The following is a 25586-nucleotide window of genomic DNA, read 5'->3' on the forward strand; positions in this document are numbered from 1 at the left end:
TGCTAAATTTGTACCATAGAGATTGAGTCTAAAGCAGTGTTGAAGAGTGTGGCACATACTGGTATTTCAGAATAGTGAAAGCACTGCCGGGGGGGGGGGCAGAGATTTTACTAACTACTGTATATATTTTAGACTTCAAAGTGGCACTAGAAATCCAGTTTTTTTGTGCCCTTTGTTTGTTATTCTGGAAAGTTCACGAGCTAATGTGAAATAGAAATGCATCTGAGTACACATGACTGTCTGAAAGCTTGTCATAGGTTATTCTAACCCCCAAGTCCTGCCCTCCCTTTCTCTCTCTCTCTGCTCCACACTCCCTCCCCTTGCATTCCCTTTGCAGAACCATTTTTAAAATCCTGGATGTGTCGCACCATTTTTTCCAACCTTATGCCAGCACTATTTGTAGTTTTCCACCTGTCACCGTGTGTATTACATTGTAAGCCTGGATGGTGTTTCTTCAGTTCTAGTGCCTTAACAGACAGGGAGAAAGATTGATTCAAAGATCATTTTGGGGTAACCTTTTTAGATTTAATAAGACTGCCAGAGTAAGGCAGCAATGCTAAATGTGCTTGCATGAAAATTAGCTCCATTGAAATAAAAATGATTATTTCAAAGAGTATGTTTACAATTTAGGGTGTTGGTCACCTGTGAATAATTCCCCCATGTGGTTTTTATTTTTTTAATACAAATCACATGTTTCTTTCCAAGCTTTTCAATGTAGAATTAACATTTCAAAGTAATTATGAACCAATCTAATTTCATTGTAGAGGCGTGCTGTTTTATGAACTTCCCATATTTTCAAACTAAGCCTTTTCCTGAAACTTAGCATCTGTGTTGCTGTGAGTTTGGGGGGTGGGTAGGCTGTATGCCTGGATGCAACAAGGATTTGATTGCTGGAATAGCCAGGCAAGTTTCTTTGTAATGGCCTATGTATGCGTCATTAAGGTAACCAAGGAAGTGGTTCTGTGCTAGAAAACAAATGGGTGGCACCCCTCTCTCAACTGTCTGTTAGACAGACAAAGGCCAGAGTTGAGGTGTGTGAGCTAGAAGGTGTGAGCAAGGAAGCAGGCTGAGAAGCCAAGGAGTAAGAGCTATGTTCTGCTTGAATCCAAGGGGAACTGCCTTCCTAAATCCAGCGCTGTTGAGTGGAGAAACCCCAGAGGTTCAGAGACTGTATCTCTAAAGCATCCTCTCTCCTCTTGCAACTCTCTCTCTCCTGAAGGTCCTTAGAAAAAGGACAATAGGGCATGGCAGGCCTATCGTCCCTTTTCTAAGATTGAAAACACACACGTCTATTTTATCTACTTTTTAAGGCAGGGGGGATGGTTCAGCCTGTTGAAATCTGGCTTGTGAGCATCAAAGGAGGGACTTGGAAAAAAAGGGGAGGGGGATGGATGTGGGAGGCAATGCAGAGACACGTGACAAGGCAAGGGGATAAGAGGCAGAATCAGAATCAGCCTTCGGCGTGAGCCAGAGTTCCTTTCGGAGAATCACAGCAGCAGTCCAGGGGCAGAAAGAAAGACAGGAAGAAAGTGAAGGCAAGCTCTTAACCTGCAACCTGAAAACTTCCCTCTCTCACACACCAGCAAGACTTTCCTGCAGAAGAAAGAAAATAAAAGAAGACAGAATTGCCTGCCTGCAAGATTAATCTATTTTTGAGAACTACTTATTAAGAACCAAGAAACCTCGGCAGGTGTGAAAAGCAATCTGATTCTTAAAACAACATGACAACCCAAATAGACACTAGCATACATTATAACTATGAGTATGAAGAGGACGAGTATATGAACCAAGAGGAAGAATGGGACAGGGACATGCTCCTGGACCCTGCCTGGGAGAAACAGCAAAGAAAGGTCAGGAAAGATTCTTTACGTATTCACTGGATTTACAGTATATCCCATCTTTATTCCAAGGAACTAAGGGTGGTGTACATGACTCTTCCCCATCCCAATTATATACTCACAACAACCCTGTGAGGTAGGTTAAACTGAGAAATGTGAACTGGTCCCTAGAGACACCAAACAGGTGAAGTTTCATCTTCACTTGCTCAAGGAGCCTGTACACTTTTGTGCATGTACTGTTCATTGTGTGATGAGGGATAGCTCAGTTGGTAGAGCATGAGACTCTTAATCTCAGGGTTGTGGGTTCAAGCCCCATGATGGGCAAAAGATTCCTGTGTTGCAGGGCGTGGGACTAGATGACCCTTGTGGTCCCTTCCAACTCTACACTTTGATTATATGATTCTATTCCATGGTGTGTGTTTTTTTAATTGCAGCCGTGAGGAAGGGGTGCTCAGGATTGGCACTGTGGATGGTGCCTGGAGAAGAATTTGCTGTGGGAGGGAAGCTACAATTGGTGACAATAACAGCAAAATCACAAACTTGAGAATGCCTACTGTAGCATTGTTTAAATGAAATGAAATGAAATAAAGGGAGGAATTCAATGTCACGCAAAGGTGATAGTTCCACCAAGGCAAACATTTTGGCTTGCCTGATGGAATGATTCCCCCCTGCATGGGTGCTGTTTGGGGAGGGGTTCGTGGTCCCCAAGCCAGTTTCAGGGGGCACACAGGAGGAGAAAAGGAGGAAAGGTCCATTGTACAAGCAGAATTCCTTGTGCAGGCTTCCACTGAAGAAACTCATTAATTGGATCCCAATCAAATAGAACAAAAGAGACTTATTAAACACAATTACACATTTAATGTAAAAAGTAGTACAGGCATTCCCAACCTGGTACCCTTCAAATGCTTTGGGCTACAGCTCCCATTAGTACCTGATGGGAGTTGTAGTCCAAAACATTTGGACAGCGCCACATTGGGGAAGGCTGATGTAGTGGGGTTTTTGTTAGTTTGTTTTTAATTTAATTTATATCTTATCTTTCATACAAGGAGATCAAAGCAGAATACATGGTTCTCACCAGCCCCTTTTTATCCTCATAACAACCCTGTGAGGTAGGTTAGGCTGTGAGATACTGACTGGCCTATAGTCATCCAGTGAACTTCATGGCTGAGTTGAAATTTGAACCTGGGTCTTTCAGTCCTAGCCTTGTACTCTATTGTACAGCACACTTGACTATAAGTTCCCTAGGAAGTTCTCCTGCACAAACCCCATGGAAATAAATCATAGCTGACAACCCCCGGATTTGAAGATAAGGAATCCTATGGGGCTGTCAACTCCCGGATATGAAAGTAAGGGCGCTGAATAAGGGAATTTCCCGCAAACAAAGGGAAAGTTGACAGCACTGAAATAAATGAAAACTTCACAAGAGCAAAGAAGTAGCTCTTCTTTAGCTACTTTTTCATTTTTACAGGATTTCAATGGAAGAATTTACTTGTGGATAATTCCCCCTTCCCCCATCAGTGGCGAACGGTGCCGCTTGGCTGCCCAGGGCGGCAAACGTGGAGGCACCCCCTGGGTTGGCGGGGAGGGGCGCCCGAGTGGAGCCCCCCCCCCAGAGTGGAGCCCGGGGCGCCCCAACCCCATTGCCCCACTTGCTATGCTCCTGCCCCCAATTTTGTTTGAAAATGCTTTCAGCTACAAAAAATACTTTCAGTATTTTTTAACTCATCCGTTGCCTTCCATGGTGTTGACCATTTCCTAAGATGAATTTGAGCCAGATTTTATTTTTTTGGAATGTTTCTATACACCCCTGCTTCCTTCATCAAAACAAAAATATAGATAACAAATTGATTTAAAGGTAATACAAAATGCAGTGAAACGCTTGCAAAAGGCAACCACCGTCAAAGAAAGGAAAAAAATAATAATTAAAAAGAACTAGGCAGATGCATTAAAATTCCCGAGCAAATAAAAGTGTCTTAACCTGATGCTAAAAGGATGGCTAAGCCAGCACCAGGCATCTCTCTAGGGAGGGCATTCTAAAGCCAGGATCCTACCTGCCCCACTGATCTTCCAAGAGACAGTCTTTGAATTTACATGCTTCCAGTCAAAAATATCCTAATCTGTAAAAGGCTAGCAAGCTGATCTTATATAAAATGTTTTCAAAAGCAGTACGACAAATTTGTTGTGAAATCTATTGGTTCCCTCTTATAGGAATGAGAAATTATTATAATCTGGACTAATCAAGGGTTGGTTCTGATTATACAGTTGATTTGCAGCAATAAAACTTCTCAAACAAATGGTCTTTTCACCTGAAACTGAAGGTTGTGTGGCCCCATAAAAGAAAATAAATGACAAGTTTTTTGAAACTTTTGCTTCAGACTTTGCATACAAACATTTATTGGCCCACAATAAAGTTTGTCATGCCTAAATAAATTTCCCATTTGTTTCAGTTGTGAAAAGCATGGCTGATTTTCTTTGGATTGCAGCCTTATCTACCTGGATTCCCAGCAGAATAATTTACACTTATTTATTATTTTGATTTTCTGAAAACGAAGCATGGATATTTTTTTTTAAAAAAAACCCCACACACAACCTACTTGTGATGATCCAAAAGAATTTCAGTAGCGTGAAAAGATGCTATTGGCCCAAGGGAACGTGTCATTTGCTTTTATAATCCTAATGTTTCGTGAAAATATTGTGGTTTTAACACCAAAAATTAGACAATATTTCAGGGTGCAGTTGAGGAAGCCTCCCATTAATTTCAATGGAACTTATTGTAGGTTTGCCATACGTCTGGAATATGCTGGACCCAGACGTGTGCATCCCAAAGCAGTGTGCTGGGAGAAATCGGTTAAATGCCTGGGAAAATTCGGTCGTATGGCAATGATGTCGGCAGTGTTGTTTTTGCCGATTTTCCTTTTTAAAAAAAAAGCTTTAAAATGCCCAATTCCTTTGTGGTTTTGCAAAAAACAAAACAAAACCCTCAACAACTGTTCTGTCCTGATTTTTGAAATATGGCAACCCTATCTTGGCATGCCCCACACATGTGAATGGAGGCTGCGCAGCAGTAGTGTTACCGGATTGCAACCATTATTACTTTCCATTGTCCTGAACCTTTAAAACAAATGTTAAATGGATGCACGTGTCTATAAATAGTATCTGATAGAAGGCATTCTTTTCCATGGCTTGGAGATCTGAACAACATCCTCTCTCAGTAGGATTGATGGATTTGAAAAGTTCTGAGGGTGTCAGACTCTTCTCCATAGTGCTAAAATAAGCTCCACAAAGTACATTCCTGATGTCCGTGTATACGATGAGAAGACTGTAGCTGCCTGGTTGTTGAGCTTTGTTCAAACGAGTAATATAATATTGAACGGTGATCTTCAAGCAAGCCTGGCAGTTGGCTAGCATACATGTTCTATGAGACAATCTTGGAACAGGACAAAAATAAATGCCATTGTTTCTATTGTGGGCTGCACTCTCCAGACTTGCCATTTCGGGATATGCATGGTATGAGATCTGTCAACAGTTGCTGGTTACACATGATGACGTCCTTAGGATTACAATGGACGTGGCGCCTAATTATAACTCCATCTCATAGGGTCTCATGGTCTGCAATAATTCAGACCCTGTGCTGGGGAATTCTCGGTTTCAAAGTTTTCTGTAAATGTGGTGTGCACATGCAGGGTGCTGCATAGAGTGTCAGGGGAGTAGGTGGGAAACAGAAAGAAACTAAAGTTAAGAATGATGGCAGATTTAATAAAAAACCGCCCCTGTATATGAAAGACACTGTTTAAAACAGGTTAATGAAAATCAGATCAATTAAGTTAGATTCAGCCACTCTTTAATATAGTGATTTATCTTAATTCATCCATAGGGTTGATTCACACCTCCACCTTATCATGGGACAGAATATGTTTCCTGGGAACTGCAAGTGCAAATCAGCACAGCTCCAAATGTGCGTTCAGCTGCATTGTCTGCACTAAAGATGCTAGTGTGGCCACTTAGACATTGCAATTTGTAATAAAAATTTTTTTGCAAAGGATGCAGATTTGCACAAAGGATGCAGATTTGCACAATATTGCATGTACTAATTTATATGGGTGAAATCCAATGTGAGTGGATTGAACTTTTCTCCACCTCCTCCCTGCAGCTTCCAAGCACCTGCAGAATCTGGTCCAGAGTAGATTTGGTGAGCACAAGAGGCTGTCAGGGGAAGGAGAGGAAGGGAAAGTTCTAGTGTGCAAGCAGAAATATGCCCAAAGGGTGTATTTGCAACTGAGTGGTAGTTTTTCATCCTCTTTGTAAGAAGTTGTCTTTTCAAGCAGGCCCCCTTACCCTGGTACAGTGGTACATCCACCAGTAAGGGTTTAGGGTCCCCTTGGTTACAAGATCACTATCCCTTCGGCAAAGCTTCTGTCAGCAGCAGCTGCCTAAATCTGATCCTTTTCCAGGGAATTCCAGTTGTGCTTGCAGTGCTATGGCTTCTAAGCATTGGGAATGTATAGAATCGTCTATTAATAGTTTACAAACACACTGAAAGCTTGCATGTTTGGATCACTTTTTTTGCATAAACGGAGCCACAGACTGCTTTCTAGTGCAGGGATCCCATACTTTTTTAGGCCTTCAAACACATTCGGAAATCTAAAAAAGTATGGGCATCGCAAAATACTCATTTCATAGAAGGAAAAGTGACAATGCTCAGAACACCCAAGCCACAAGCAAAACACCTACATACACCCCAAAACAGACAGCAAAACCAAGACACTAAAAACAAACAAACCAGGAAGTTCATGATGCTGAATGAAGGTACACTGGGTAGAATCTTTGTGACAGATTAAAAATAGAAACTAGAAATTAGGCACAAACGTTACTAGATTTTGTGTGAATGATAAAGTGTCCTCATCTGTATACAAGTAGTCTGTTTGCAGATCTGAAAAGGAATCAAGTTTTTCTTTTATTTTTGCTCTCTAAATTCTAATAAAGCATCACACCTGTGGATTCTGTAGTATGGGTTTGGATTCTGTAGTATTTGGGGGGGGGGCAGAATAAGCAAACCATTCCTGATATGTCAAATCAATATTGTATTTTGTTTTGCTTTCCTTCTCTGTGGATTGTTTGTATTTTGCTGGCACTTTTCCTTTACAATTGAACCTGTTAAAAAAAGTCAGTATTAGACCAGACAATATGTTTCTAACAGAACAGCCCTGCACAACTTGTGATCCAGGCATGTATTGTTGCCTGCTAGGAGCTAGATAAGCCTCTTCTTTTACTGCCTGGGTGCTAAAATAGATGGCTTGACAAGCCCCTGGGAGGAATAACACTATTTGGGCTGCGTTACTGGTTGTGCTGGCTAGCATTGGAGGGTCATAAGCCATACTCATTGTTTGGTGGTGAAAGCAGAGGGGATCTTAGCCACCAAGTCAAAGGTGCGAGACCTCAGGCCCAGGGCTGAATGTGGCCCTGCAATCTTCTTTATCTGGCCCTCAGGATATTTAATAGGCCACATCCCCTCACCAAGCCACACTCCTTTAGGCCTGCTCCAAACCCTCTTGGGGTGTCCCCCTGCTTGGTGGAATATATCCTATGATAATGCATTTTGCTTGCCCGATTGGAGAGATGTGTATGCCTTTGCACAGCTCTGATATTTGTATGACTGCATTGTATCCTACTCTAGAACATAAGAGCTGTACCTGTTGTTCTGGCATGCATGCGGCCCCTAAAAGGTTTCTCACAAGGGAATGTGGCCCTTAGACTGGAAAAAGAAAAGAAAAGAAACTTAAAGCTGTTGTGGTATATCCTGATCACCTAGAAAGGCTTTGGCTTTTCCCGTGCCTTCTGTTGGCACCACACTTTTAAAGATGTGCTCAGGTGTGTTTAGCTTGAATGGGGGGGTCTTTGTGAAACTAAGTGCAAAAATTGAGTACTGTATTTTGGGTATTTCCTTGTATTTGCTTACAGCATGGTTGCTACATGGACTTCCAAGTTCCACTTGGTGTTTCACTTCCATCTGATACCCTGCTCTGCTTCTATGTGTTGAGCAGCGAGGGAGGGGCATTTGTTCTGTCTAATTAATGCAATACCTTTTCAAATCCTAAAGGATTAAAAATGTGGAGGCCACAGTGCTAGGTGTTGGCCACAGCTTGATCGCTAAGACCTGAGCATATTTTGAATAGTTGTGCAATGACTATTAATAGAATAGATTAGTCAGAGACAGCAGCTCATGCTCCCAGTCCCAGCACATGGAAACAGAATAAAGGGGTAGCTCAGTTGGTAGAGTATGAAGGTCTTAATCTCAGGGTTGTGGGTTTGAGCCCCACGTTGGACAAATGATTCTTGCATTGCAGGGGGTTGAACTAGATGACTCTTGTGGTCCCTTCCAACTCTACAATTCTATGATTCTATGACAGGCTCAGGAAAGAGGACAACATAGCACAAAAGGCAATGGAATTTCCTCAGTTCTGCACATTTGGCTTGTTGGGCCTTTTTGGAATTTCATTTCCCATGTTTCCAGATTTTTTTTTTTAGTCCTCATGAAAACTCCTCAGCATTTTAGTGTGTTTCCCCCCTAATTACACATCCCTGCCAGGCAATTTCTCCAAATGTAATACATTTGTGTATGTCATTTTTTGCTAATACCCATGCACAATATTTGGGGTCTGCCCTGCTTTTAATAGCAGCACTGATTCTTATGGCACTAGGTGACTGAAATTATCACTTTGATAGCCTACTCTTTTCAAACTCCCATCACAGAATCAGCTTGCACTGCATTGCCCCTCCCACTCTCCCTCCTGGTAAGCAAAGCAACAGTGACCCACCTGCCAGGAAGCTAGCATAGTGGCTCTGCCCCACCAGGCAAACCACTTCTGTTCCACCATGTTGTGGTTTTTGAGGTCCCTCCATGGAAGGAGACCCTGCCCATTATAAGCATATCACCACATCATCGGGTGTCTGTTGGCCCACTGTAAGGCCATTTCACATGCCACAAGTTTAGGCTGCAATTCTATACATGCTTTGCGGTAAGCCCCAACGAAATCCATGGGACTTAATTCCAACTACAGTTATACCTCAGTTTAAGTACGCTTCGGTTTGAGTACCTTCAGTTTAAGTAATCCGCGGACCTGTCTGGAACGGATTAATCCACTTTCCATTGCTTTAATGGCAAAGTTCGCTTCAGGTTAAGTACGCTTCAGGTTAAGTACGGAGTTCCAGAACCAATTACACTCATACTTCGGGTTAAGTACGCTTCAGGTTGAGTACTTCGCGGACCCGTCTGGAATGGATTAATCCACTTTCCATTACTTTCAGTGGGAAAGTTCGCTTCAGGTTAAGTACACTTCAGGTTAAGTACAGACTTCTGGACCCAACTGTGTACTTAAACCGAGGTACCACTACACATTTATAGGATTGTTGTGCTGCTAGTGTGTACAGCACATGTAATCTATAGGATGTACTGTAACAGGTGAGGCAGATAATGTGTGTTGATTTCATATGTGTGCTAAGAGGGCAGTATAAGGTATCCAGTGGAGACACACAGTATAATCTGTGACGTGATGCTTAATATGTACATAACAATGGTAAAATACCATAAATGGCCTTGCTATTGATAAATACACAAGACATATCTTTCATGCATTTGTCAACATCAAAGGTAAACATTCTGGAATGTCAGTATCTTAACTTAAGCTGTAGCATTGCTTTGAAACTAAGTTTCCAAAAAAAATATATATCAAAGGCTCTAACATTTCCTGTTTATAGCTGTTTACCATCTTTTCCTAATACTCTTAATGTGTGATTACAGACATTTACAGCATGGTGCAATTCCCACCTACGGAAAGCAGGCACGCAGATTGAGAACATTGAAGAGGATTTCAGGAATGGCCTTAAACTGATGTTGCTCTTGGAGGTCATTTCAGGTTAGTTTTAGAAGGCAGCAAATGATATGTATCTTATCAATCTGTTCCTTTTAGTTTCTCCCAGTTTCTCATTTTTTCTAGTATTAAATTCAGTTCTTCACATTTCCACATCAGTTTATGGCATGTGCATGTGTGTTTTTAAAAGTTGTCATGAAAATTCACCAGTATTTTACTGTGAATTTCTCATCGTATGCCCATTGCTTAATGCACTTTTGCCTAAAACACACATTTTAGCAAAGTGTCAGGGCCTGGGCAGATGAGGAGCATTGGTGGAGACTTCCACCCCAAGAGACTTCTGGGCAGGAGGAAGATGGCAATAGTATGGACCCAAGTTCTTGGTGGTGGCGAACAGGACACACTCTAGAAGAAGAAGCAAAGAGCTGGGAAATAAAGGAAGATGAGGAACAGGAGAAAGCTAGCAGATGCTTGCTCTAGACCTGAACAGAGACAGGACTCAGAAATGGGAGAAACAGTACAGCAGCCAGTAGACACTACGTCACTTGAAAGCCTGGTAGAACCTCCTCCTCCTTCTCCAAGGATCAGAAGGCCGAACACAGACAGATAGATTCCATTGCCTGCCACCGTAGGCAGTAAGGAGTGGTTTGGAAGCTAGGAAGTACCGCAAGGGGGTGAGTAGAGCAGGCACTCTGAGCAACATCAGAATGAGGGGAGCATAATTCATGGTCTCTCTGTGTATTCTGTTGATTTAAATAAAAGAACTGGAAGAAGCTCTCTATGTCTCTGATTTCACTAGGCAGCTAGTCTGTGAGTTGTAACACAAAGCAACTTTCCCATATGTCATGCATTTTTATGTTATTTTCACCAATATATGTGTTTTCTGCTTGCTGTATGTTAGTATATGCATTTTTGTACATGTTAAGAATAGATTTTTTAAAGGGTCTGTCTGATACTACACTGATACTATGAACTGAAAGAGTAATTTAAACTAAGGATGCTGTTGAGTATTAGTTTTGTTCCTGTTTTTTAGCCTTGTTTTGTTTATTTGCATATGTCTATTGTGTGTGTAGAGAGAGAGAGACAGGCAAAGAGTTGGCCCATTTTTTATTGAACTATTTCATATAATGACAAAAATTACAAGATAAAAAATGGCTTTAAAAGCTGTATACCTGGATTTTTTTTAAGGGGCAGGATAAATTAATGGAGAATAAGGCTATCAAAGGTTGCTACTCATTTTGGGTGTATCTTACCTACAGGACAGAGGCAATATACCTGTGAATATCAGTTGCCAGTGAGCCTTGGCTTGTGGGCTTCAAATAGCCATCTGTTTGGCTACCATGGGAACATAATGCTGAACTCGATGGGGCTTGGGCATGATCCAGCAGAGCTCTGTTCTTATTCCTTGGAATGGTGTAGCCAGGATGGGCTTGATACCCATCTGGGTCCTTTGAGTACAATCATAGGATGAGCTGTGAATTAGGACTTCAGTGCTTTATTATTAATAGTAAAACACTCCCAAACGCTGAAGTGCTAACAAAAAATAAGCTGAAAAGGGAGCACACAGTTTATTTGACATATTTTGGACAGATAAAACAATTTTGCCTGGGGATTTTTGCTCCTACATAAAAAAATCTCCAAAGTGAGTCGCTTTTATACTTGCCTTAGGGAGGGGAGAATGGGCTCGGGAGATAAGACAGACCTGTAATGCGGGTTGGTGTATGGTTTTAGATAGTTTACAGAGACAACACGCTCCCTTCACCAGTCTAGTCGCTAGCCTGTGCCTGGAGCCACATGTCAATGTCAGTAAATATATTTGATTTGCTTCCCTGCAGGAGAAAGACTTCCAAAGCCAGACAGAGGAAAGATGCGTTTCCATAAAATCGCAAATGTCAACAAAGCCCTGGATTTTATAGCTAGCAAAGGTGTCAAACTTGTCTCAATTGGTGCAGAAGGTATGTAGAAGATAGCAACAACAAGGCTTGGCTTTCAGCCATGATGTATTACAGTTCTGGTTTGATTCAGCATATGGCAAAGGGCATTTGGGAACATTCATTTCTGTCTTCTCTCAAACTGTCACCACTCCATGTCAGACTGACTATTTTACACCTTATCAGCCAAGGTTGTGAATTTAATACATTTCAACTAAAAGAAAACTCACAGCATAGCCTCTGCATTAGTTATAATTTCCTCTCTGTGATCAATTGCATAAAACTAGATGTTGGAAAGAAAAAGGTAGGAAAACACAGAGTTTGGGCTTAAGTTAGCTTTAAATGTGATGCAGATCATGTAACAACAAGGACTTTACCTGTGAGGCATTTCGTGAACTGGGCCACCAGCTCACAGTTCAGTTGTGTGCTTATTAATGTTTCATACATAAGCGAAGAGCTCTGGTTTAAACAACAGGCAGCTGCATAGAACACTCTGTGAACAAATTTGGGGTTGGTTGTGGTATTTTTAAACAGGCCTGGAACCATGTTTAATTCAGGTCTTAGAGCTTGGTCATTTAGGGAACATGAATCATTCTCATCATCACTGTTGAGAAAGGAATGCCGAGATGAAATAAAAATTGGGAAACAAACCTAAAAGGGAGATTGTCTGCTGTGGATGGGAAAGAGCAATGAAGGCGGAAATAAAGATTTATATGGAACCCCATATAAACTCAACTAGGAAACCAGGACCCATACACTCTCTGTGTGTGTGTGTTCCAAATTTGTTTCTTTTATCAACAACATCTTTGGATGTTTTTCTGGTGTAAACATATTCATGTTTAGGTCATTCAATACAGTTATGATTAGTTTCTATACCTTAGGTATAACTATTTGCAGAAATAAAGAATTTCTGTGAAAGTTGTGAGACAACAGCATTAATAAAAATGAATTATGGGCATTTCAAGGAGTGAACAAGACCATGGAACCAACAGAAGCAATTCTCTACTGCTGTGTCCTTTAATAACATGTTAGGTGAGACTGGTTTAAGACATCTTCAAAAGGAACAATTTGGAAGCAATTGCTGAGAAATAAACACGTATGAATAAAATCACAAAACTTAAATTGTAGCAGGCATGTGCTCTGTGACCACAGGGATGCGGGTGGTGCTGTGATCTAAACCACAGAGCTAGGGCTTACCGATCAGAAGGTCAGTGGTTTGAATTCCCGTGATGGGGTGAGCTCCCATTGCTCAGTCCCAGCTCCTGCCAACCTAGCAGTTCGAAAGCACATCAAAGTGCAAGTAGATAAATAGGTACTGCTGTGGTGGGAAGGTAAATGGCGCTTCCGTGTGCTGCTCTGGTTCGCCAAAAGCGGCTTAGTCATGCTGGCCACATGACCCGGAAGCTGTACGCCGGCTCCCTAAGCCAGTAAAGCGAGATGAGCGCTGCAACCCCAGAGTCGTCTGTGACTGGACTTAATGGTCAGGGGTTCCTTTACCTTTACTCTGTGACCACAGCATATTGCTTAAAATTTTAATTCTGTTTCACACCAGAAATTGTAGATGGCAATGTGAAAATGACCCTGGGCATGATCTGGACAATCATCCTTCGTTTTGCAATTCAAGATATTTCAGTAGAAGGTAAGACTATGCTCCACAATACTACCCTATGGCAAAGGGAAGCTCTCATCAGAAACAGACAGAGGATAATTTTTTAAAAAATGTGAACTTAAATTGCAACTGTTTATTGATGGGGAGGGTAAAAGAACTAACTATTTTGAAGCCTCGGATCTGTGTTCTCTTTATATCCAATGTCACCACCCATTCAAAAACATTAAGAAGACTTGTGTGATACTGTATCAAGGTTTAAAGCTAGAACATCTGCACTAAAACCCTTCTTCCTGGTATGCTACCTTTTAATGGAACATTCCAGTCCTTACATGATAGAGGATTTAGTCATGCAGTGTCCACCTACACTCTGAAGTAGTACAGTCCAAGGAGGGATATATCATATAGAACATCATATGGCGATTTGGTGTGACTGATTCTATTAATAACCTTGATGTTCTGCATTAACTTGTCATGATAGTACCACTGTATTCTACTCTGGTCAGACCTCACCTGGAGTACTGTGTCCAGTTCTGGGCACCACAGTTCAAGCAGGATATTGACAAGCTGGAACGTGTCCAGAAGAGGGCAACCAAAATGGTCAAAGGCCTGGAAACTATGCCTTATGAGGAACGGCTTAGGGAGCTGGGTATGTTTAGCCTGGAGAAGAGAAGGTTAAGGGGTGATATGATAGCCATGTTCAAATATATGAAAGGATGTCATATGAAGGAGGGAGAAAGATTGTTTTCTGCTGCTCCAGAGAAGCGGACACGGAGCAATGGATTCAAACTTCAAGAAAGAAGATTCCACCTAAACATTAGGAAGAACTTCCTGACAGTAAGAGCTGTTCGGCAGTGGAATTTGCTACCAAGGAGTGTGGTGGAGTCTCCTTCTTTGGGGGTCTTTAAGCAGAGGCTTGACAGCCATATGTCAAGAATGCTTTGATGGTGTTTCCTGCTTGGCAGGGGGTTGGACTGGATGGCCCTTGTGGTCTCTTCCAACTCTATGATTCTATGATTCTATGCTAATATCCTACTACCCTGGGGAGCTACATTTCCTTGTAGAGAAACTTTTGGGGGTCATGTTCCAGTGAAGGGGGGGTGGGTCAAAGACAAAGATTATTTTTTATTTATTTATTTATCAAAAAAATTACACCATTCAACTGTATGAAGCACCTCTAAGTGGTTTACAAAACAACATTTAAAATATTGATAAAAACGTAATTTAATAATTTCAAATATGGTTATAATCAACAGTAGATTAAAAATAAATAGAACACATATAACTTTTGTATGTTGGCAGAACATTGAATGTGGCTCATACCTTTCTACAGCTGACTACATTCCAGCTGTACAAAAATTAGAGGTTTCTATACCTACAAACATTTTTATGTTGTGAACTGCCCTGAGATCGATGAATGAAGGGCAGTATAAAAATAAATGATAGAGATAGATAGATAGATAGATAGATAGATAGATAGTAGATAAAATCTCCATTCAGACAAACTAGAAGCATTAACAGTTCTAGGGCACCTCTGAAACATAAGAATTTGGTATGTAGCTCAGCCAGTCAGATAGTTTGACAATGCCTGGAATGGGCTTTCTATTTTCTAACAGATGACCAGCCATCTTGTAAGCATAATGAGTCATCTTGTAAGCATAATCACGTGCACATGAAAAGGAATGTTCACAAGTGACACTGACAAAATCCTATAAACCTTTTGCATTTGGTTGAGAGTTACATTCACTGAAACAGAAAAGCACTTGCTGTTGGGCTGTCGAGCCTTGCAAGTATGTGTTTTGATCAAATTAAACAATTAAAACTGTCAATTGTTTGGAAAAAGTAAGATATTTTGTACTATGTAAGCATTAGGTATTGAAATCAGAAAGTTATTTCTTGAACAATTTCTGTTGCAGACTCTGTTACAAAATGTTAAAGATGTTAAAGATTTATTTTTGCCTCTTATCAACAAGTTTATATATGTATATGTATATATATATATGTATATATGTTTGTGTGTGTGTGTGTGTGTGTATACCGTATATATATATATATGAAAGACCCAGGTGGTGCTGTGGGTTAAACCACAGAGCCTAGAGCTTGCTAATCAGAAGGTCGGTGGTTCGAATCTCTGCGACGGGGTGAGCTCCCGTTGCTCGGTCCCAGCTCCTGCCAACCTAGCAGTTCAAAAGCATGTCAAAGTGCAAGAAGATAAATAGGTACCGCTACAGCGGGAAGGTAAACGGCGTTTCTGTGTGCTGCTCTGGTTCACCAGAAGCGGCTTTGTCATGCTGGCCACATGACCTGGAAGCTGTACGCCGTCTCCCTCGGCCAATAACGCGAGATGAGCGCCGCAACCCCAGTCGGTCACAACTGGACCTAATGGTCAGGGGTCCCTTTACCTTTACCTATAAAAAGAACAACTTATAAAACATTTAAATGAAGAACTCGGGCAGCTGTAGATTCATTACCAAATCTGCAGTGTTTGCCTGAGCAAACAGATGTCCTTCATTATGCAGTACAATATGTAACAAATTAACTGTTTCCTCCACCTCATTCGTTGATTTAGAGAATAATTATTCTTGACAAATTTATTTTACCTTGATTGTACTGTAGCAATTAAACCACACAGTGGAAAAGAAATCTATCAAGCATTTCTGATCTGTCCTCTCTGAATATGAATTATGCTTTTGCAGGTTTCCAAGAGAGAACATTGATCAGTAAATATTAGAAGGCACAAACTTAGAGGCTTGACGGTTTGGTGCTTAAAGTCACAGTTCCTTTAAAATATCATTCACAAAGCAGCATAGAAGGGGGATGTCTGTGCATCCAGTGTATATTCAGCCCTAGAAACCTTTGTTGAGCTAATGAAGACAAATATAAATATGAGAAGAGTAAATCATAGATACTTACATGATGAGGGAAGTCTCCCCGAATTTACGTGATCAGAATCTCTCAGTCAACCCCCCAAACATTACTTGTTCATAGAAATACACCACAATATTTTGAAACAGAGATTTGGTTATATCTAACACAAAATAGTCAGGTGTTATTCTGTGTTCAGATAACTTATGCAGGGGTGATATAAGAGTGCAAGTCCATATCTGTGAATGTGCTGGCTCCACTCCTGCCTGACCTTCCTGCATGGAATGGCAAAGTCAGAAGGGGACTTCTAAGCACAAGAGTCCCAGTCTTGGAGAGGCTTCTAATCATTTTCAACAAAACACACTTAAAAACCACCATACAGTGATCTTGACCCGAACCTGCATTACTTCCCTCATACATCTCCTTTCCAGAGACATCTGCCAAAGAAGGACTACTGCTGTGGTGCCAGAGGAAAACAGCACCGTACAGAAATGTGAACATTCAGAACTTCCATCTGAGGTAACAGCCATTTTGCGCCTGAGTTATGCCATTCATTTCAGCGGTGTAATGGAGAGCATCCCTTGGTCCTTGCAGTTTGACGAAAGGGCTGGTTCTTAACTTGCAGGGGTGGCCTGATTGTTATTCCTCTCCATGCTTCCCACGTTACTCTGGCCATTAAGACAGCAAGACCATTGTTGGGAGGGGCCAACTATGGGTTCAGCCACATGCCAGCGCTCCATATTGTAACATAGGGCGGAGCCAAATGGAACTGGCAGCCCCACTGCTCTTACAATGTAAGAATCAACCCCAAGGCTCTCTGCGTATTTCTTTCTTATCATGGCCCCAGTCTGCATGAAATGAATATATGTGGATTCTCGTAGATTAATTCGCATTGCCAGCATGAACTTAATGGCAACGCTTCCATAAACACTGGAACTAAGATTTGCTTCGGAGGCTCATTACAGTTGCAGAGGTACCATAGCATAAACAGGATAAAATGGGGGTATTTATGGAACTATGAATGAATATTTCCCCCCTCCAGTGCTTGCTGTGTAACAGTACAATCTTATGTATGTTTACCCAAAAGCAAGTCCCAGTGTGTTCAGTGAAGTTTTCTCCCTGGTAAATGTCCATAGGATTGGTAACTTTTTGTAGTACTTTAATATAATAGGTTATTTAATTAGGTTGAGTATGCAAGCTTTCAAACTTCAGAGAACTCTTGATGAGATAGAATGGAAATGCAGCAGAATTCTGGATATAGAGACAGCTAATTAAGATTCAAGGGACTGAAAAACCTGCATTGCTAGTAATAGACAATTAACTGAGCAGAAAACATACATTATGGATAACAAACTATTTAGATTTCAGGGGACTGAAAATATTTTCATTTTATCAAATACCCAGCATTTTTAGTTAGGTTTTTACAGACAGTTGTAATGAATAGATTTCAGTGTTGATTTTAAACACTGTATTGTGTTTCAAAAGCAATGAATGCTTGTATACACCATTCACTCCAATTCTTCAAGTTACATACCAAGAAGAAGTGTCAGTATTCTGTTCTCTTATTGCTGGTTTAACCTTTTTGCATTGGTATAGTTTTCTGAAGCACCTTAAGAGTACCATATACTGTACATCTAAAGACAAACAAATTGCAGGGTAAAAAGCAACAGTCCATTCAGCCAAGTGTCTTACTACTACCAATTAGAGCGTCTTTCGTCTATCCATTCATCATTTGTAATGCATGCAATTTATCGAGGTTCCTTCCTACACAGAAGTGGCTACTATTTAGGAAACTGGTCTTCTATAATATGAGGTTGTACTAAGTCATATTTAGAGTAGACCCATTAAAATCAATGGAGTGCATCTAACTAAGTTCTACTCTACCCATTGAAATGAATGGACCTAAGTTAGTGATAATTATTAATTACAGTGGGTCTGCGCTGAGTATGACTTAGTCTGATCCCAGAGTCCCAAAATAGATGTGAAATGTCATTCAAAATATTTGGGCGTTTTCACTATGCGCCAAAAGCAGAATAAACCCCATTTGATTACCAGATTCACAAATTCATGCTTTGATCTTCTCAATGTGCTTTTGAGCATTAAATGAGGTTTTGCAAAACAAAACACAGCAAGCGCTGGAATTGTAGCAAATTTGATGATGACATAATTACTGGGTACATTGTGTAGCTTCTGCATGTTTTCAGACCTTGAGCTGCTAGGAACAGTTGTCATTATTTCATTCACATCTTTTCATTTTATTTTTGGTTGCTTGTTGTGAAGCTGGAAAGACGGCCTTGCCCTCTGTGCGCTTATCCATAGACATCGACCTGATCTTATTGATTACTCCAAGCTATCTAAGGTCATCCATCTGGGTGAAAGAGCATGGTGATTTGCAGTGATTTGGCTCACTTCCTGCATGCTAAGCATGTCTCCTTCATGGTAAACTGGGGTATGTTTAGTAACACGAAGTGGCTTTCTTTCCTGGCTCCTGCCCAACAAATATAGATGAGGCAATACATGATCCTAAGTCAGGCTGTGTACACATTACCATTTACTCCGGCCCCAGTGTTCTCCCACTGCTGGTGTTGGAAGCTGAATACACATTACGTCAGCTACAATCCATATGCGTCCTGTAGCTTTTAAAGAAATACTGCTGTTTTATCGTTTTCCCTCAAACTAACTTCCATCCCTTTTGGAAGTGCAAGTTGTAGTTAAGATGAGGTGTGTACCGTTCAGGCTACCATTGTGCATGCACAGATGAAAACTTCCTTGAATAGTTTTTTGGGGGGAGGGGTTGCAGGCACGGGGAATAAAATCAGGTAATCTGCATCGGGTGAAGACATCTCCTCCTCCCTCAGTTGTATGCAGCGTGACTTGAAATGCAGGACAGGATGAGGGAACCTTGCTGCATTTCAAGCTGCTTACATGTATATAGTGTCAGTACACCAGTGATTCCCAAATGTGCGCCATGACGGGAGCTGAAGCATGCCACGAAAATATGCCACCATTTGGAGGCATCTGCCAATTTATGCCGCTCTTTTCACAGGAAAGCCCAGTGCAAAATCTCTCTCCACCCTCTTAAAGTCCCACTGATTTCAGTGGGGCTTTAATCACAGCTGAAAATTTGCTGGACTGTGTGTGTGAAACATGTTTAAAGCTACCTGAGAGCACATGACAGTTACTTTGTAAGGAGCTGCAGTAATCAACAGGGGCGGCTCAGCCGTTAGGCAGGGTGAGGCCACTGCCCTCTGCTGGCTTTGAGAAATTGGCGAGATCTTACCCAAAATCAGTACTGATGCCAGAGGTGGTAGTGAAGGCGTGGCAGTGAGGTATGGCGGTGGCAGCAGTGGCAGGGTGGGGCAGCACTTCCCATTTTGCCTCCAGCAATGAAATGGGACACACCACCTCTGATGATCAATAACAACATATTTCTTTATTCTATCTATCTATCTATCTATCTATCTATATGCCACCCTGTATCGGAAGATCCCAGGGTGGTTAACATATTAACCATGTGTTGAACACAACATATGCTTGCTTTCTGTTTTACACTTTTGTTTTTTGAACCTCTTGACAAACCGTTTTGTTGTGACCTTTTTGAGTGTGTTGTGTGGTTTTACTTCCTGCATGCCTTTTCTAGCTTTCATGTTGCACCAGTGACTGTGATTGATATGTTGGAAACACTGGCCTGATTCACACATTATACTGAACCATAGTTTAAAACTATGGATGAATTTGAACAAGCTGTGTGCTTGTGCACACTGCTCAAAAGTTCCTTTGCTCCTTCTGCGCCATGAATGAAACAAGCCAGAGTCTGTGTTGTTGTGCCACCTGAACCAAGGCTTGTGGTTTGTTTTTGCCAAACAAATCTCAAAGAGTAACCAAGGTTTGTTCTTGGCTTACCTTATTTGTTTTAAACTACGGTCTAATGTGATGTGTGAATGGGTCATTGTGACTTTAACAAGTAAAGCTCTGAGTAACAATCCAATTCAAAGCCCAGTTAAACTGAATATTGTGCTATTCTATACATGTTTATTCAGAAGTAAATCGCATTTACTTCAGTGGTATGAATGAATGAATATGAATATATATGTATATGCACACACACACACACACACACACACACACACACACTACCTTTTCATCAAAAGGGACTCTCAAAGTGGTTTTGAACTGGTTTGGTTTGAAATCCACCAAACAGTAAACCATACGATCATTAAAGCAAAATGTGTACATAGGATTGCAGCCATAGGATTTAAGTTGATTTAATCCCACTGAATTCAGTGGCACTAAATCAAATTTGAATCGTCTAGGAATTGGACTATAATCAATGTGGTCAGTTTATTTTATATTCTGTACCCCCTGTGGCAATTTCTATTGCTGTTCTATGAGGTCTGATTTAAATATGGTATGGTCATCACATGATGATTTCCCTGTGCCGTAGTAATAAGTTGAATATTTATGGTGAATATGCCTCCATGTGACGGCTTCTAGTATTTGTCTGACCATAAATCTGCTCATGTGGTAAGTAAATCTCATGGTGTCAAATGATAATTATAAAATCATTGTCAGTAATTTGAAATAGTTCCCTAGTAATGCGAGAGTTTGAATCCTGTGATGCACTTATTTTGGATTAAGTTCCATTGAACTATGTGTGACTTTCTTCTGAGTAAACAGGCTGTTGATATTTATGTAGGATTTGCTTTGAAACTACAGTTGGAAGTTTGTGGCAACTTTAAAAAAGTTATTTGCTACCTTTCAGTAAAAAACAAACAAACCCAACACTCTCAAATATTCTGTCCTTTGGTTCTGATTGTATAATGCTGCATAGATTTATTCATGATCAATAATAATTTGTGGTCTTCTTTTGTGCAGGATGACCCACTGCGGAATATAAATCTTGCCATGGAAGTTGCTGAAAAACATTTGGATATCCCAAAGATGTTGGACGCAGAAGGTGGGAGCTAACATCCTTTTAAGAAGCAGTGGACTGAGTAACCTTTCAACAACTTTGGTCTCCATACATGAATTCAAAAGGATAGCTTTTCACATAGTTGTCTGTGAATCAGTTGTTGGGTCCTATATATACTGGCATATGCAAAATATATTTTGATTTAACTAATATCCACATCACAGGCTATGAGTGGTTTGCCTCAGCACATAGTTGGGGAAGTTCTGAACCAGGCATTTCTGAACTTTGTCCTTCAGTCTCATCTGCTCTTGGCAACACAACACCCTGACATGGCTGACTACTACTGTATATTGGATCCTGCTCTGAAGTTCCCTATTAGACAGCTGTATCTGGGCATAGCTGTCAAGTTTTCCCTTTTCTTGCGAGGAAGCCTATTCAGCATAAGGGAATTTCCCTTAAAAAAGGGGAGAACTTGACAGCTATGGATCTGGGAGCCACCATTTTCATTTCCCACAATGCTCCCCCACCATAGGATATTATTCTGGGAAATTGTGAGAAATTTAAATAGCAGCTCCAAGTTGCTTGATTTAAATAGCAGCTTCAAGCTGCCATAACCAATTCAATAGTTATTATGATTTATGCTTCCTCTTATTGCCATGTGTTTGCTGGTGCTCAGAAGGTAAAGTTCTGAGCTTACGAAAATTTTTGCTCTTTGCCTTCCATGATATTTTGCAGCTTTCCTCCCAGTCTGATCTTATATTTGGGGATTTTTAGAGGATTTAATTTGCTTCTGGAGAACATGCACCGGTGGTTTTCAATGCTTCCTTAAAAATGCACCAGCATGTTCTGTTTAGTTTAATAGTAATTTCATAGTATATACTATATAGTAAAGATCTCCTGTATATAATAGAACCTACATTTTAATTGCTATTTGTAGTTGTGTCAATACTGAGAAACTTCCATGATGTGGTAATAAAGCATTGACATTTGGATATGTATTCCAGGAAGCTGAAATTTTATAATAAAGAACAAGAACAATGCAAGTGCTATTAAGAGAGCACTTCAAAATGTGCTATCTCGTTTTTAAAAACTACACAACACTGTGAAGATATTAAGCACAGCCTTTTTCAGGGAAGACCTTTGTCAGATGGAAAGTTGTGAAAAATCAATATATGCAGTGTGTATATACGTTTTGAGATGTGCCTCATTTGAACCTCATGCATGATGGCTCACTCATGCAAACATTACTCATTTAAGCCATCTTGCCGTATAGGTAAAGATAGCTGCCTTGAATCAGGGATTGCTCCAATGAGCAGTGATTATGTTTCCTTGCAAACATTATTCATAAAAGCAGTGGGATTGTTCCAAATCCCCTCTGTGCCCCAGGATCTCAGTTTGAGATTCAATATTTTGCCTTTCCAGCCGGCATGTATTAACATAGCAGATGATTAATTTCAGCCTGTTGAAGCCTGGCAGACCAGCACCTGCCTTGCATACAGAAAGCAAAGCAGGATGGCAGCAGTTTTCCACTCCTTGTGTTTGTTTTGTTTCTTCTTCCCTTTGCAGATATTGTGAACACCCCCAAGCCTGATGAGAGAGCTATCATGACTTATGTTTCCTGCTTCTACCATGCTTTTGCTGGAGCAGAGCAGGTATTCATCACCTGTCCCCTTCGGACTGCAGTTCTGAATGTTGCTCTGTGATGTTTCAGGTTCCCATTGGGTTTATCATTTGCCCTGCAGTTTCTTTGTTCTTTAATTAACATGGACAAATATATGTTAAGTGAGCGTGCTCGGTCTGTGTGTTTTAACCAGAATTTGCTTTTGACCCTGTTGGCATTACAGGCACCGCAGTAATCTTTAGTTCCCATTACATAAATAAATATAACTGCATTGAGCATTCAATCCATTTTAGAAAGGCTGCATTTCCTCACCACAACCCTTTATAATGAGAAGCAATATTATCTGACCTAAAATGACAGTTTTCAGGGAAGTGAACAAAATATTATTCCACCTGCTCTAATAGGGTCTTATGAGAGAGTCAGGCTCCATACTGATGTTTTGTATGGCAGTATTTTTCAAATTGTGATCAAGTCTGCTCCATAAGAGCAGATGGGGCTCTGCCTCATCAACCTCCTTTTCCTCTCTGACATCTCCCACCTGCCTGCCTTCTTTTTTACAACCAGTCCAGAGAATGACACTGGCTGTCAGCTTCTTCCTTCTTGGCCATACCTGTGTACCATGTTTTCTTCTAAAAAAAAGGTTTAGGGGTACTCTCATTTTCCTATTCATATTGAAATACTGCCCCTCAAAGAGGCCAAACTTAGATTCACAAAATGTTTAGGGGTCTGCGTACCCCCAGGAAAAAAGCACTGCCTATCCTTGGCTCTAGCTTTACCTACTGCTGGCTTCCCTCTGTTCCACCCCACCAGGCCCAATGGACAACAGCCACTACTATGTTCCAGTAAACCTTGGGGTCTCTTTCGAAGCTTACCAGGGCTTCTTAAATGATAAAAACTGTGATGGCAAACAAGCTTCCCTGAAAGACTGTTTGCCCCTTGCTGCAAAATGTCTCAAAATGTATAGCAATAAGGGGGTGTTTGGTATCCTACAGGGTGTTCTTGGAAGCCCAGCAGGCTTGTGTCCAGTACCTTGTGTGAACCGACTGCAGGGGCGGATTTTACCTGTATCAAAGACCCAGTTTGGCACCATCCCTACACACATTTGCGTACAAACACACACACAGGCTGGGAGCCTCAGTGGCCTCCCTCTGGAGGCTTTACCCAGGGCAAAAAACCCTGGCTAGCTCCCCTGTAGCTATGGCAGTGACTGACGTCCAGAATCCTCTGAAATGTGCAGGGGTTCCCTGGCATATGTACAAGAGCTATTTGGCAGACAATTTAGACAGGAAATGAGTTTCCTGAACATAAACATTTTGAAAAACTGATTAAGTGACCACTTGGGTTTAAAGGATACTGCACTATTGAAATCAGTATGGACTAGGGTTGCCAAATTGATGCTAACCCAATAATAATAATAATAATAATAATAATAATAATAATAATAATATATTTTTATTTTTATTTATACCCTGCCCATCTGGCTGGGTTTCCCCAGCCACTCTGGGTGGCTTCCAACAAAATATTAAAATACAATGGTCTGTTAAACCTTAAAAGCTTCCCTAAACAGGGCTGCCTTCAGATGTCTTCTAAAAGTCTGGTAGTTGTTGTTCTCTTTGACATCTGGTAAGAGGGCATTCCACAGGGCGGGTGCCACTACTGAGAAGGCCATCTACCTGGTTCCCTGTAACTTGGCTTCTCGCAGCGAGGGAACCGCCAGAAGGCCCTCGGCGCTGGACCTCAGTGTCTGGGCAGAATGATGGGGGTGGAGATGCTCCTTCAGGTATACTGGAGCTAGGCCATTTAGGGCTTTAAAGGTCAGCGCCAACGCTTTGAATTGTGCTCGGAAACGTACTGGGAGCCATTGTAGATCTTTTAAGACCAGTGTTAATATTCTTAAAAACAACTTGACACCTGGAAAGTAAGTAGGTGAAGTTCTTACACCACTTTATACCAGGAAAAATCTCATATTTTGCCTGCAAACGTCTATTAAATGGCAGAGAAACAGGTTGATTCCCCCTTTAAATGGTAGGGACAACCGAAGAAATAAACTCAAATGTAGCTACTTAAATTATTGTTCTGTATGGTATTGAACGATGTGTCTATTTGTGAAAAGATGGAAGGTAACAATGCTATAGCAATGAAATCTCTTTTGAAGGGTTGAATTGAAATGGTGGGCATTTAGGAAGAACTTTGCTCTGCATGAAATAAGCCTCTATTTCAGTAATGGTATGGGGAACTGTGAAACAGGACAGTTGACCCTCACTGGTGAAGGTAAGATGGTAAGAAATATTAGCCTCAATGTATTTTGGCTTCGCGATGTCGTCTCATTGTCCCATCTCATTGGTTATGTAGTATCGACATGAAGTGTGACCAGATGAAGGGCATCCTGATTCGGCTTCTGGTATTATCAGGCCACCAAATCAGATTGACATTTGATGACATCATATCATCAAGTTGCCTAAGTGATTTGTGATGGGTTTCCTCAGGAAGAAGCTGTTTTTAAAACAAAACAAAACACAACACAACACTAAAGTTGCAGGTTGGAACTGGGAGAGAGCAGCTTAAAACTGCACAAAAAAGTTTAAAAGTGGGCCATCATTAACTCTCTCCCCCCCACCGCCGCCACCATGTCCCTTCTATTCTGAAATTTTCCTAGGTAAAAATTTGGCACTGTGCTATCGTTTTGGTTTTTTAAAAAAATATATTAGTCATTATTTTTTGCGTCCCCCTCCCTTACATTTCACTATTTTTCTGGCAGTGCCCAGATGGTAGCATCATTAGAGTTACCTTGAGTTAGCATCATCTTGTCGGACTATACACAGCATGCTGAGCCAACATGTCATCTATATTGACTTTGACACAGATGAAAACCAAAATAGCCTTTACAGAAAATGAGCAATTCATTAAATTTATTGCAGTGTCGGTGTGGGTAATGACTTCACAAG

The 25586-nt window shown here is 41.0% G+C and overlaps 1 protein-coding gene across 1 annotated transcript in view; it reads left to right on the forward strand.

Annotated features, from left to right (window-relative positions):
• Positions 1-1459: 1459 nt before the first annotated feature.
• The window catches only part of ACTN2 (actinin alpha 2), a 49206-nt gene continuing 25079 nt past the window's right edge, over positions 1460-25586 (forward strand). The window contains exons 1-8 of the mRNA XM_035108385.3: positions 1460-1850; positions 9637-9751; positions 11542-11661; positions 13190-13276; positions 16540-16627; positions 18389-18467; positions 20984-21065; positions 22587-22672. Coding sequence (XP_034964276.1) covers positions 1722-1850; positions 9637-9751; positions 11542-11661; positions 13190-13276; positions 16540-16627; positions 18389-18467; positions 20984-21065; positions 22587-22672 — 786 coding nt within the window. The 5' untranslated portion in view covers positions 1460-1721. The remainder of the gene's footprint in view (positions 1851-9636; positions 9752-11541; positions 11662-13189; positions 13277-16539; positions 16628-18388; positions 18468-20983; positions 21066-22586; positions 22673-25586) is intronic.

This window comes from Zootoca vivipara, chromosome 3 (genome assembly GCF_965207765.1).
Source record: "Zootoca vivipara chromosome 3, rZooViv2.hap1.1, whole genome shotgun sequence".
Classification (NCBI taxonomy): Eukaryota; Metazoa; Chordata; class Lepidosauria; order Squamata; family Lacertidae; genus Zootoca; species Zootoca vivipara.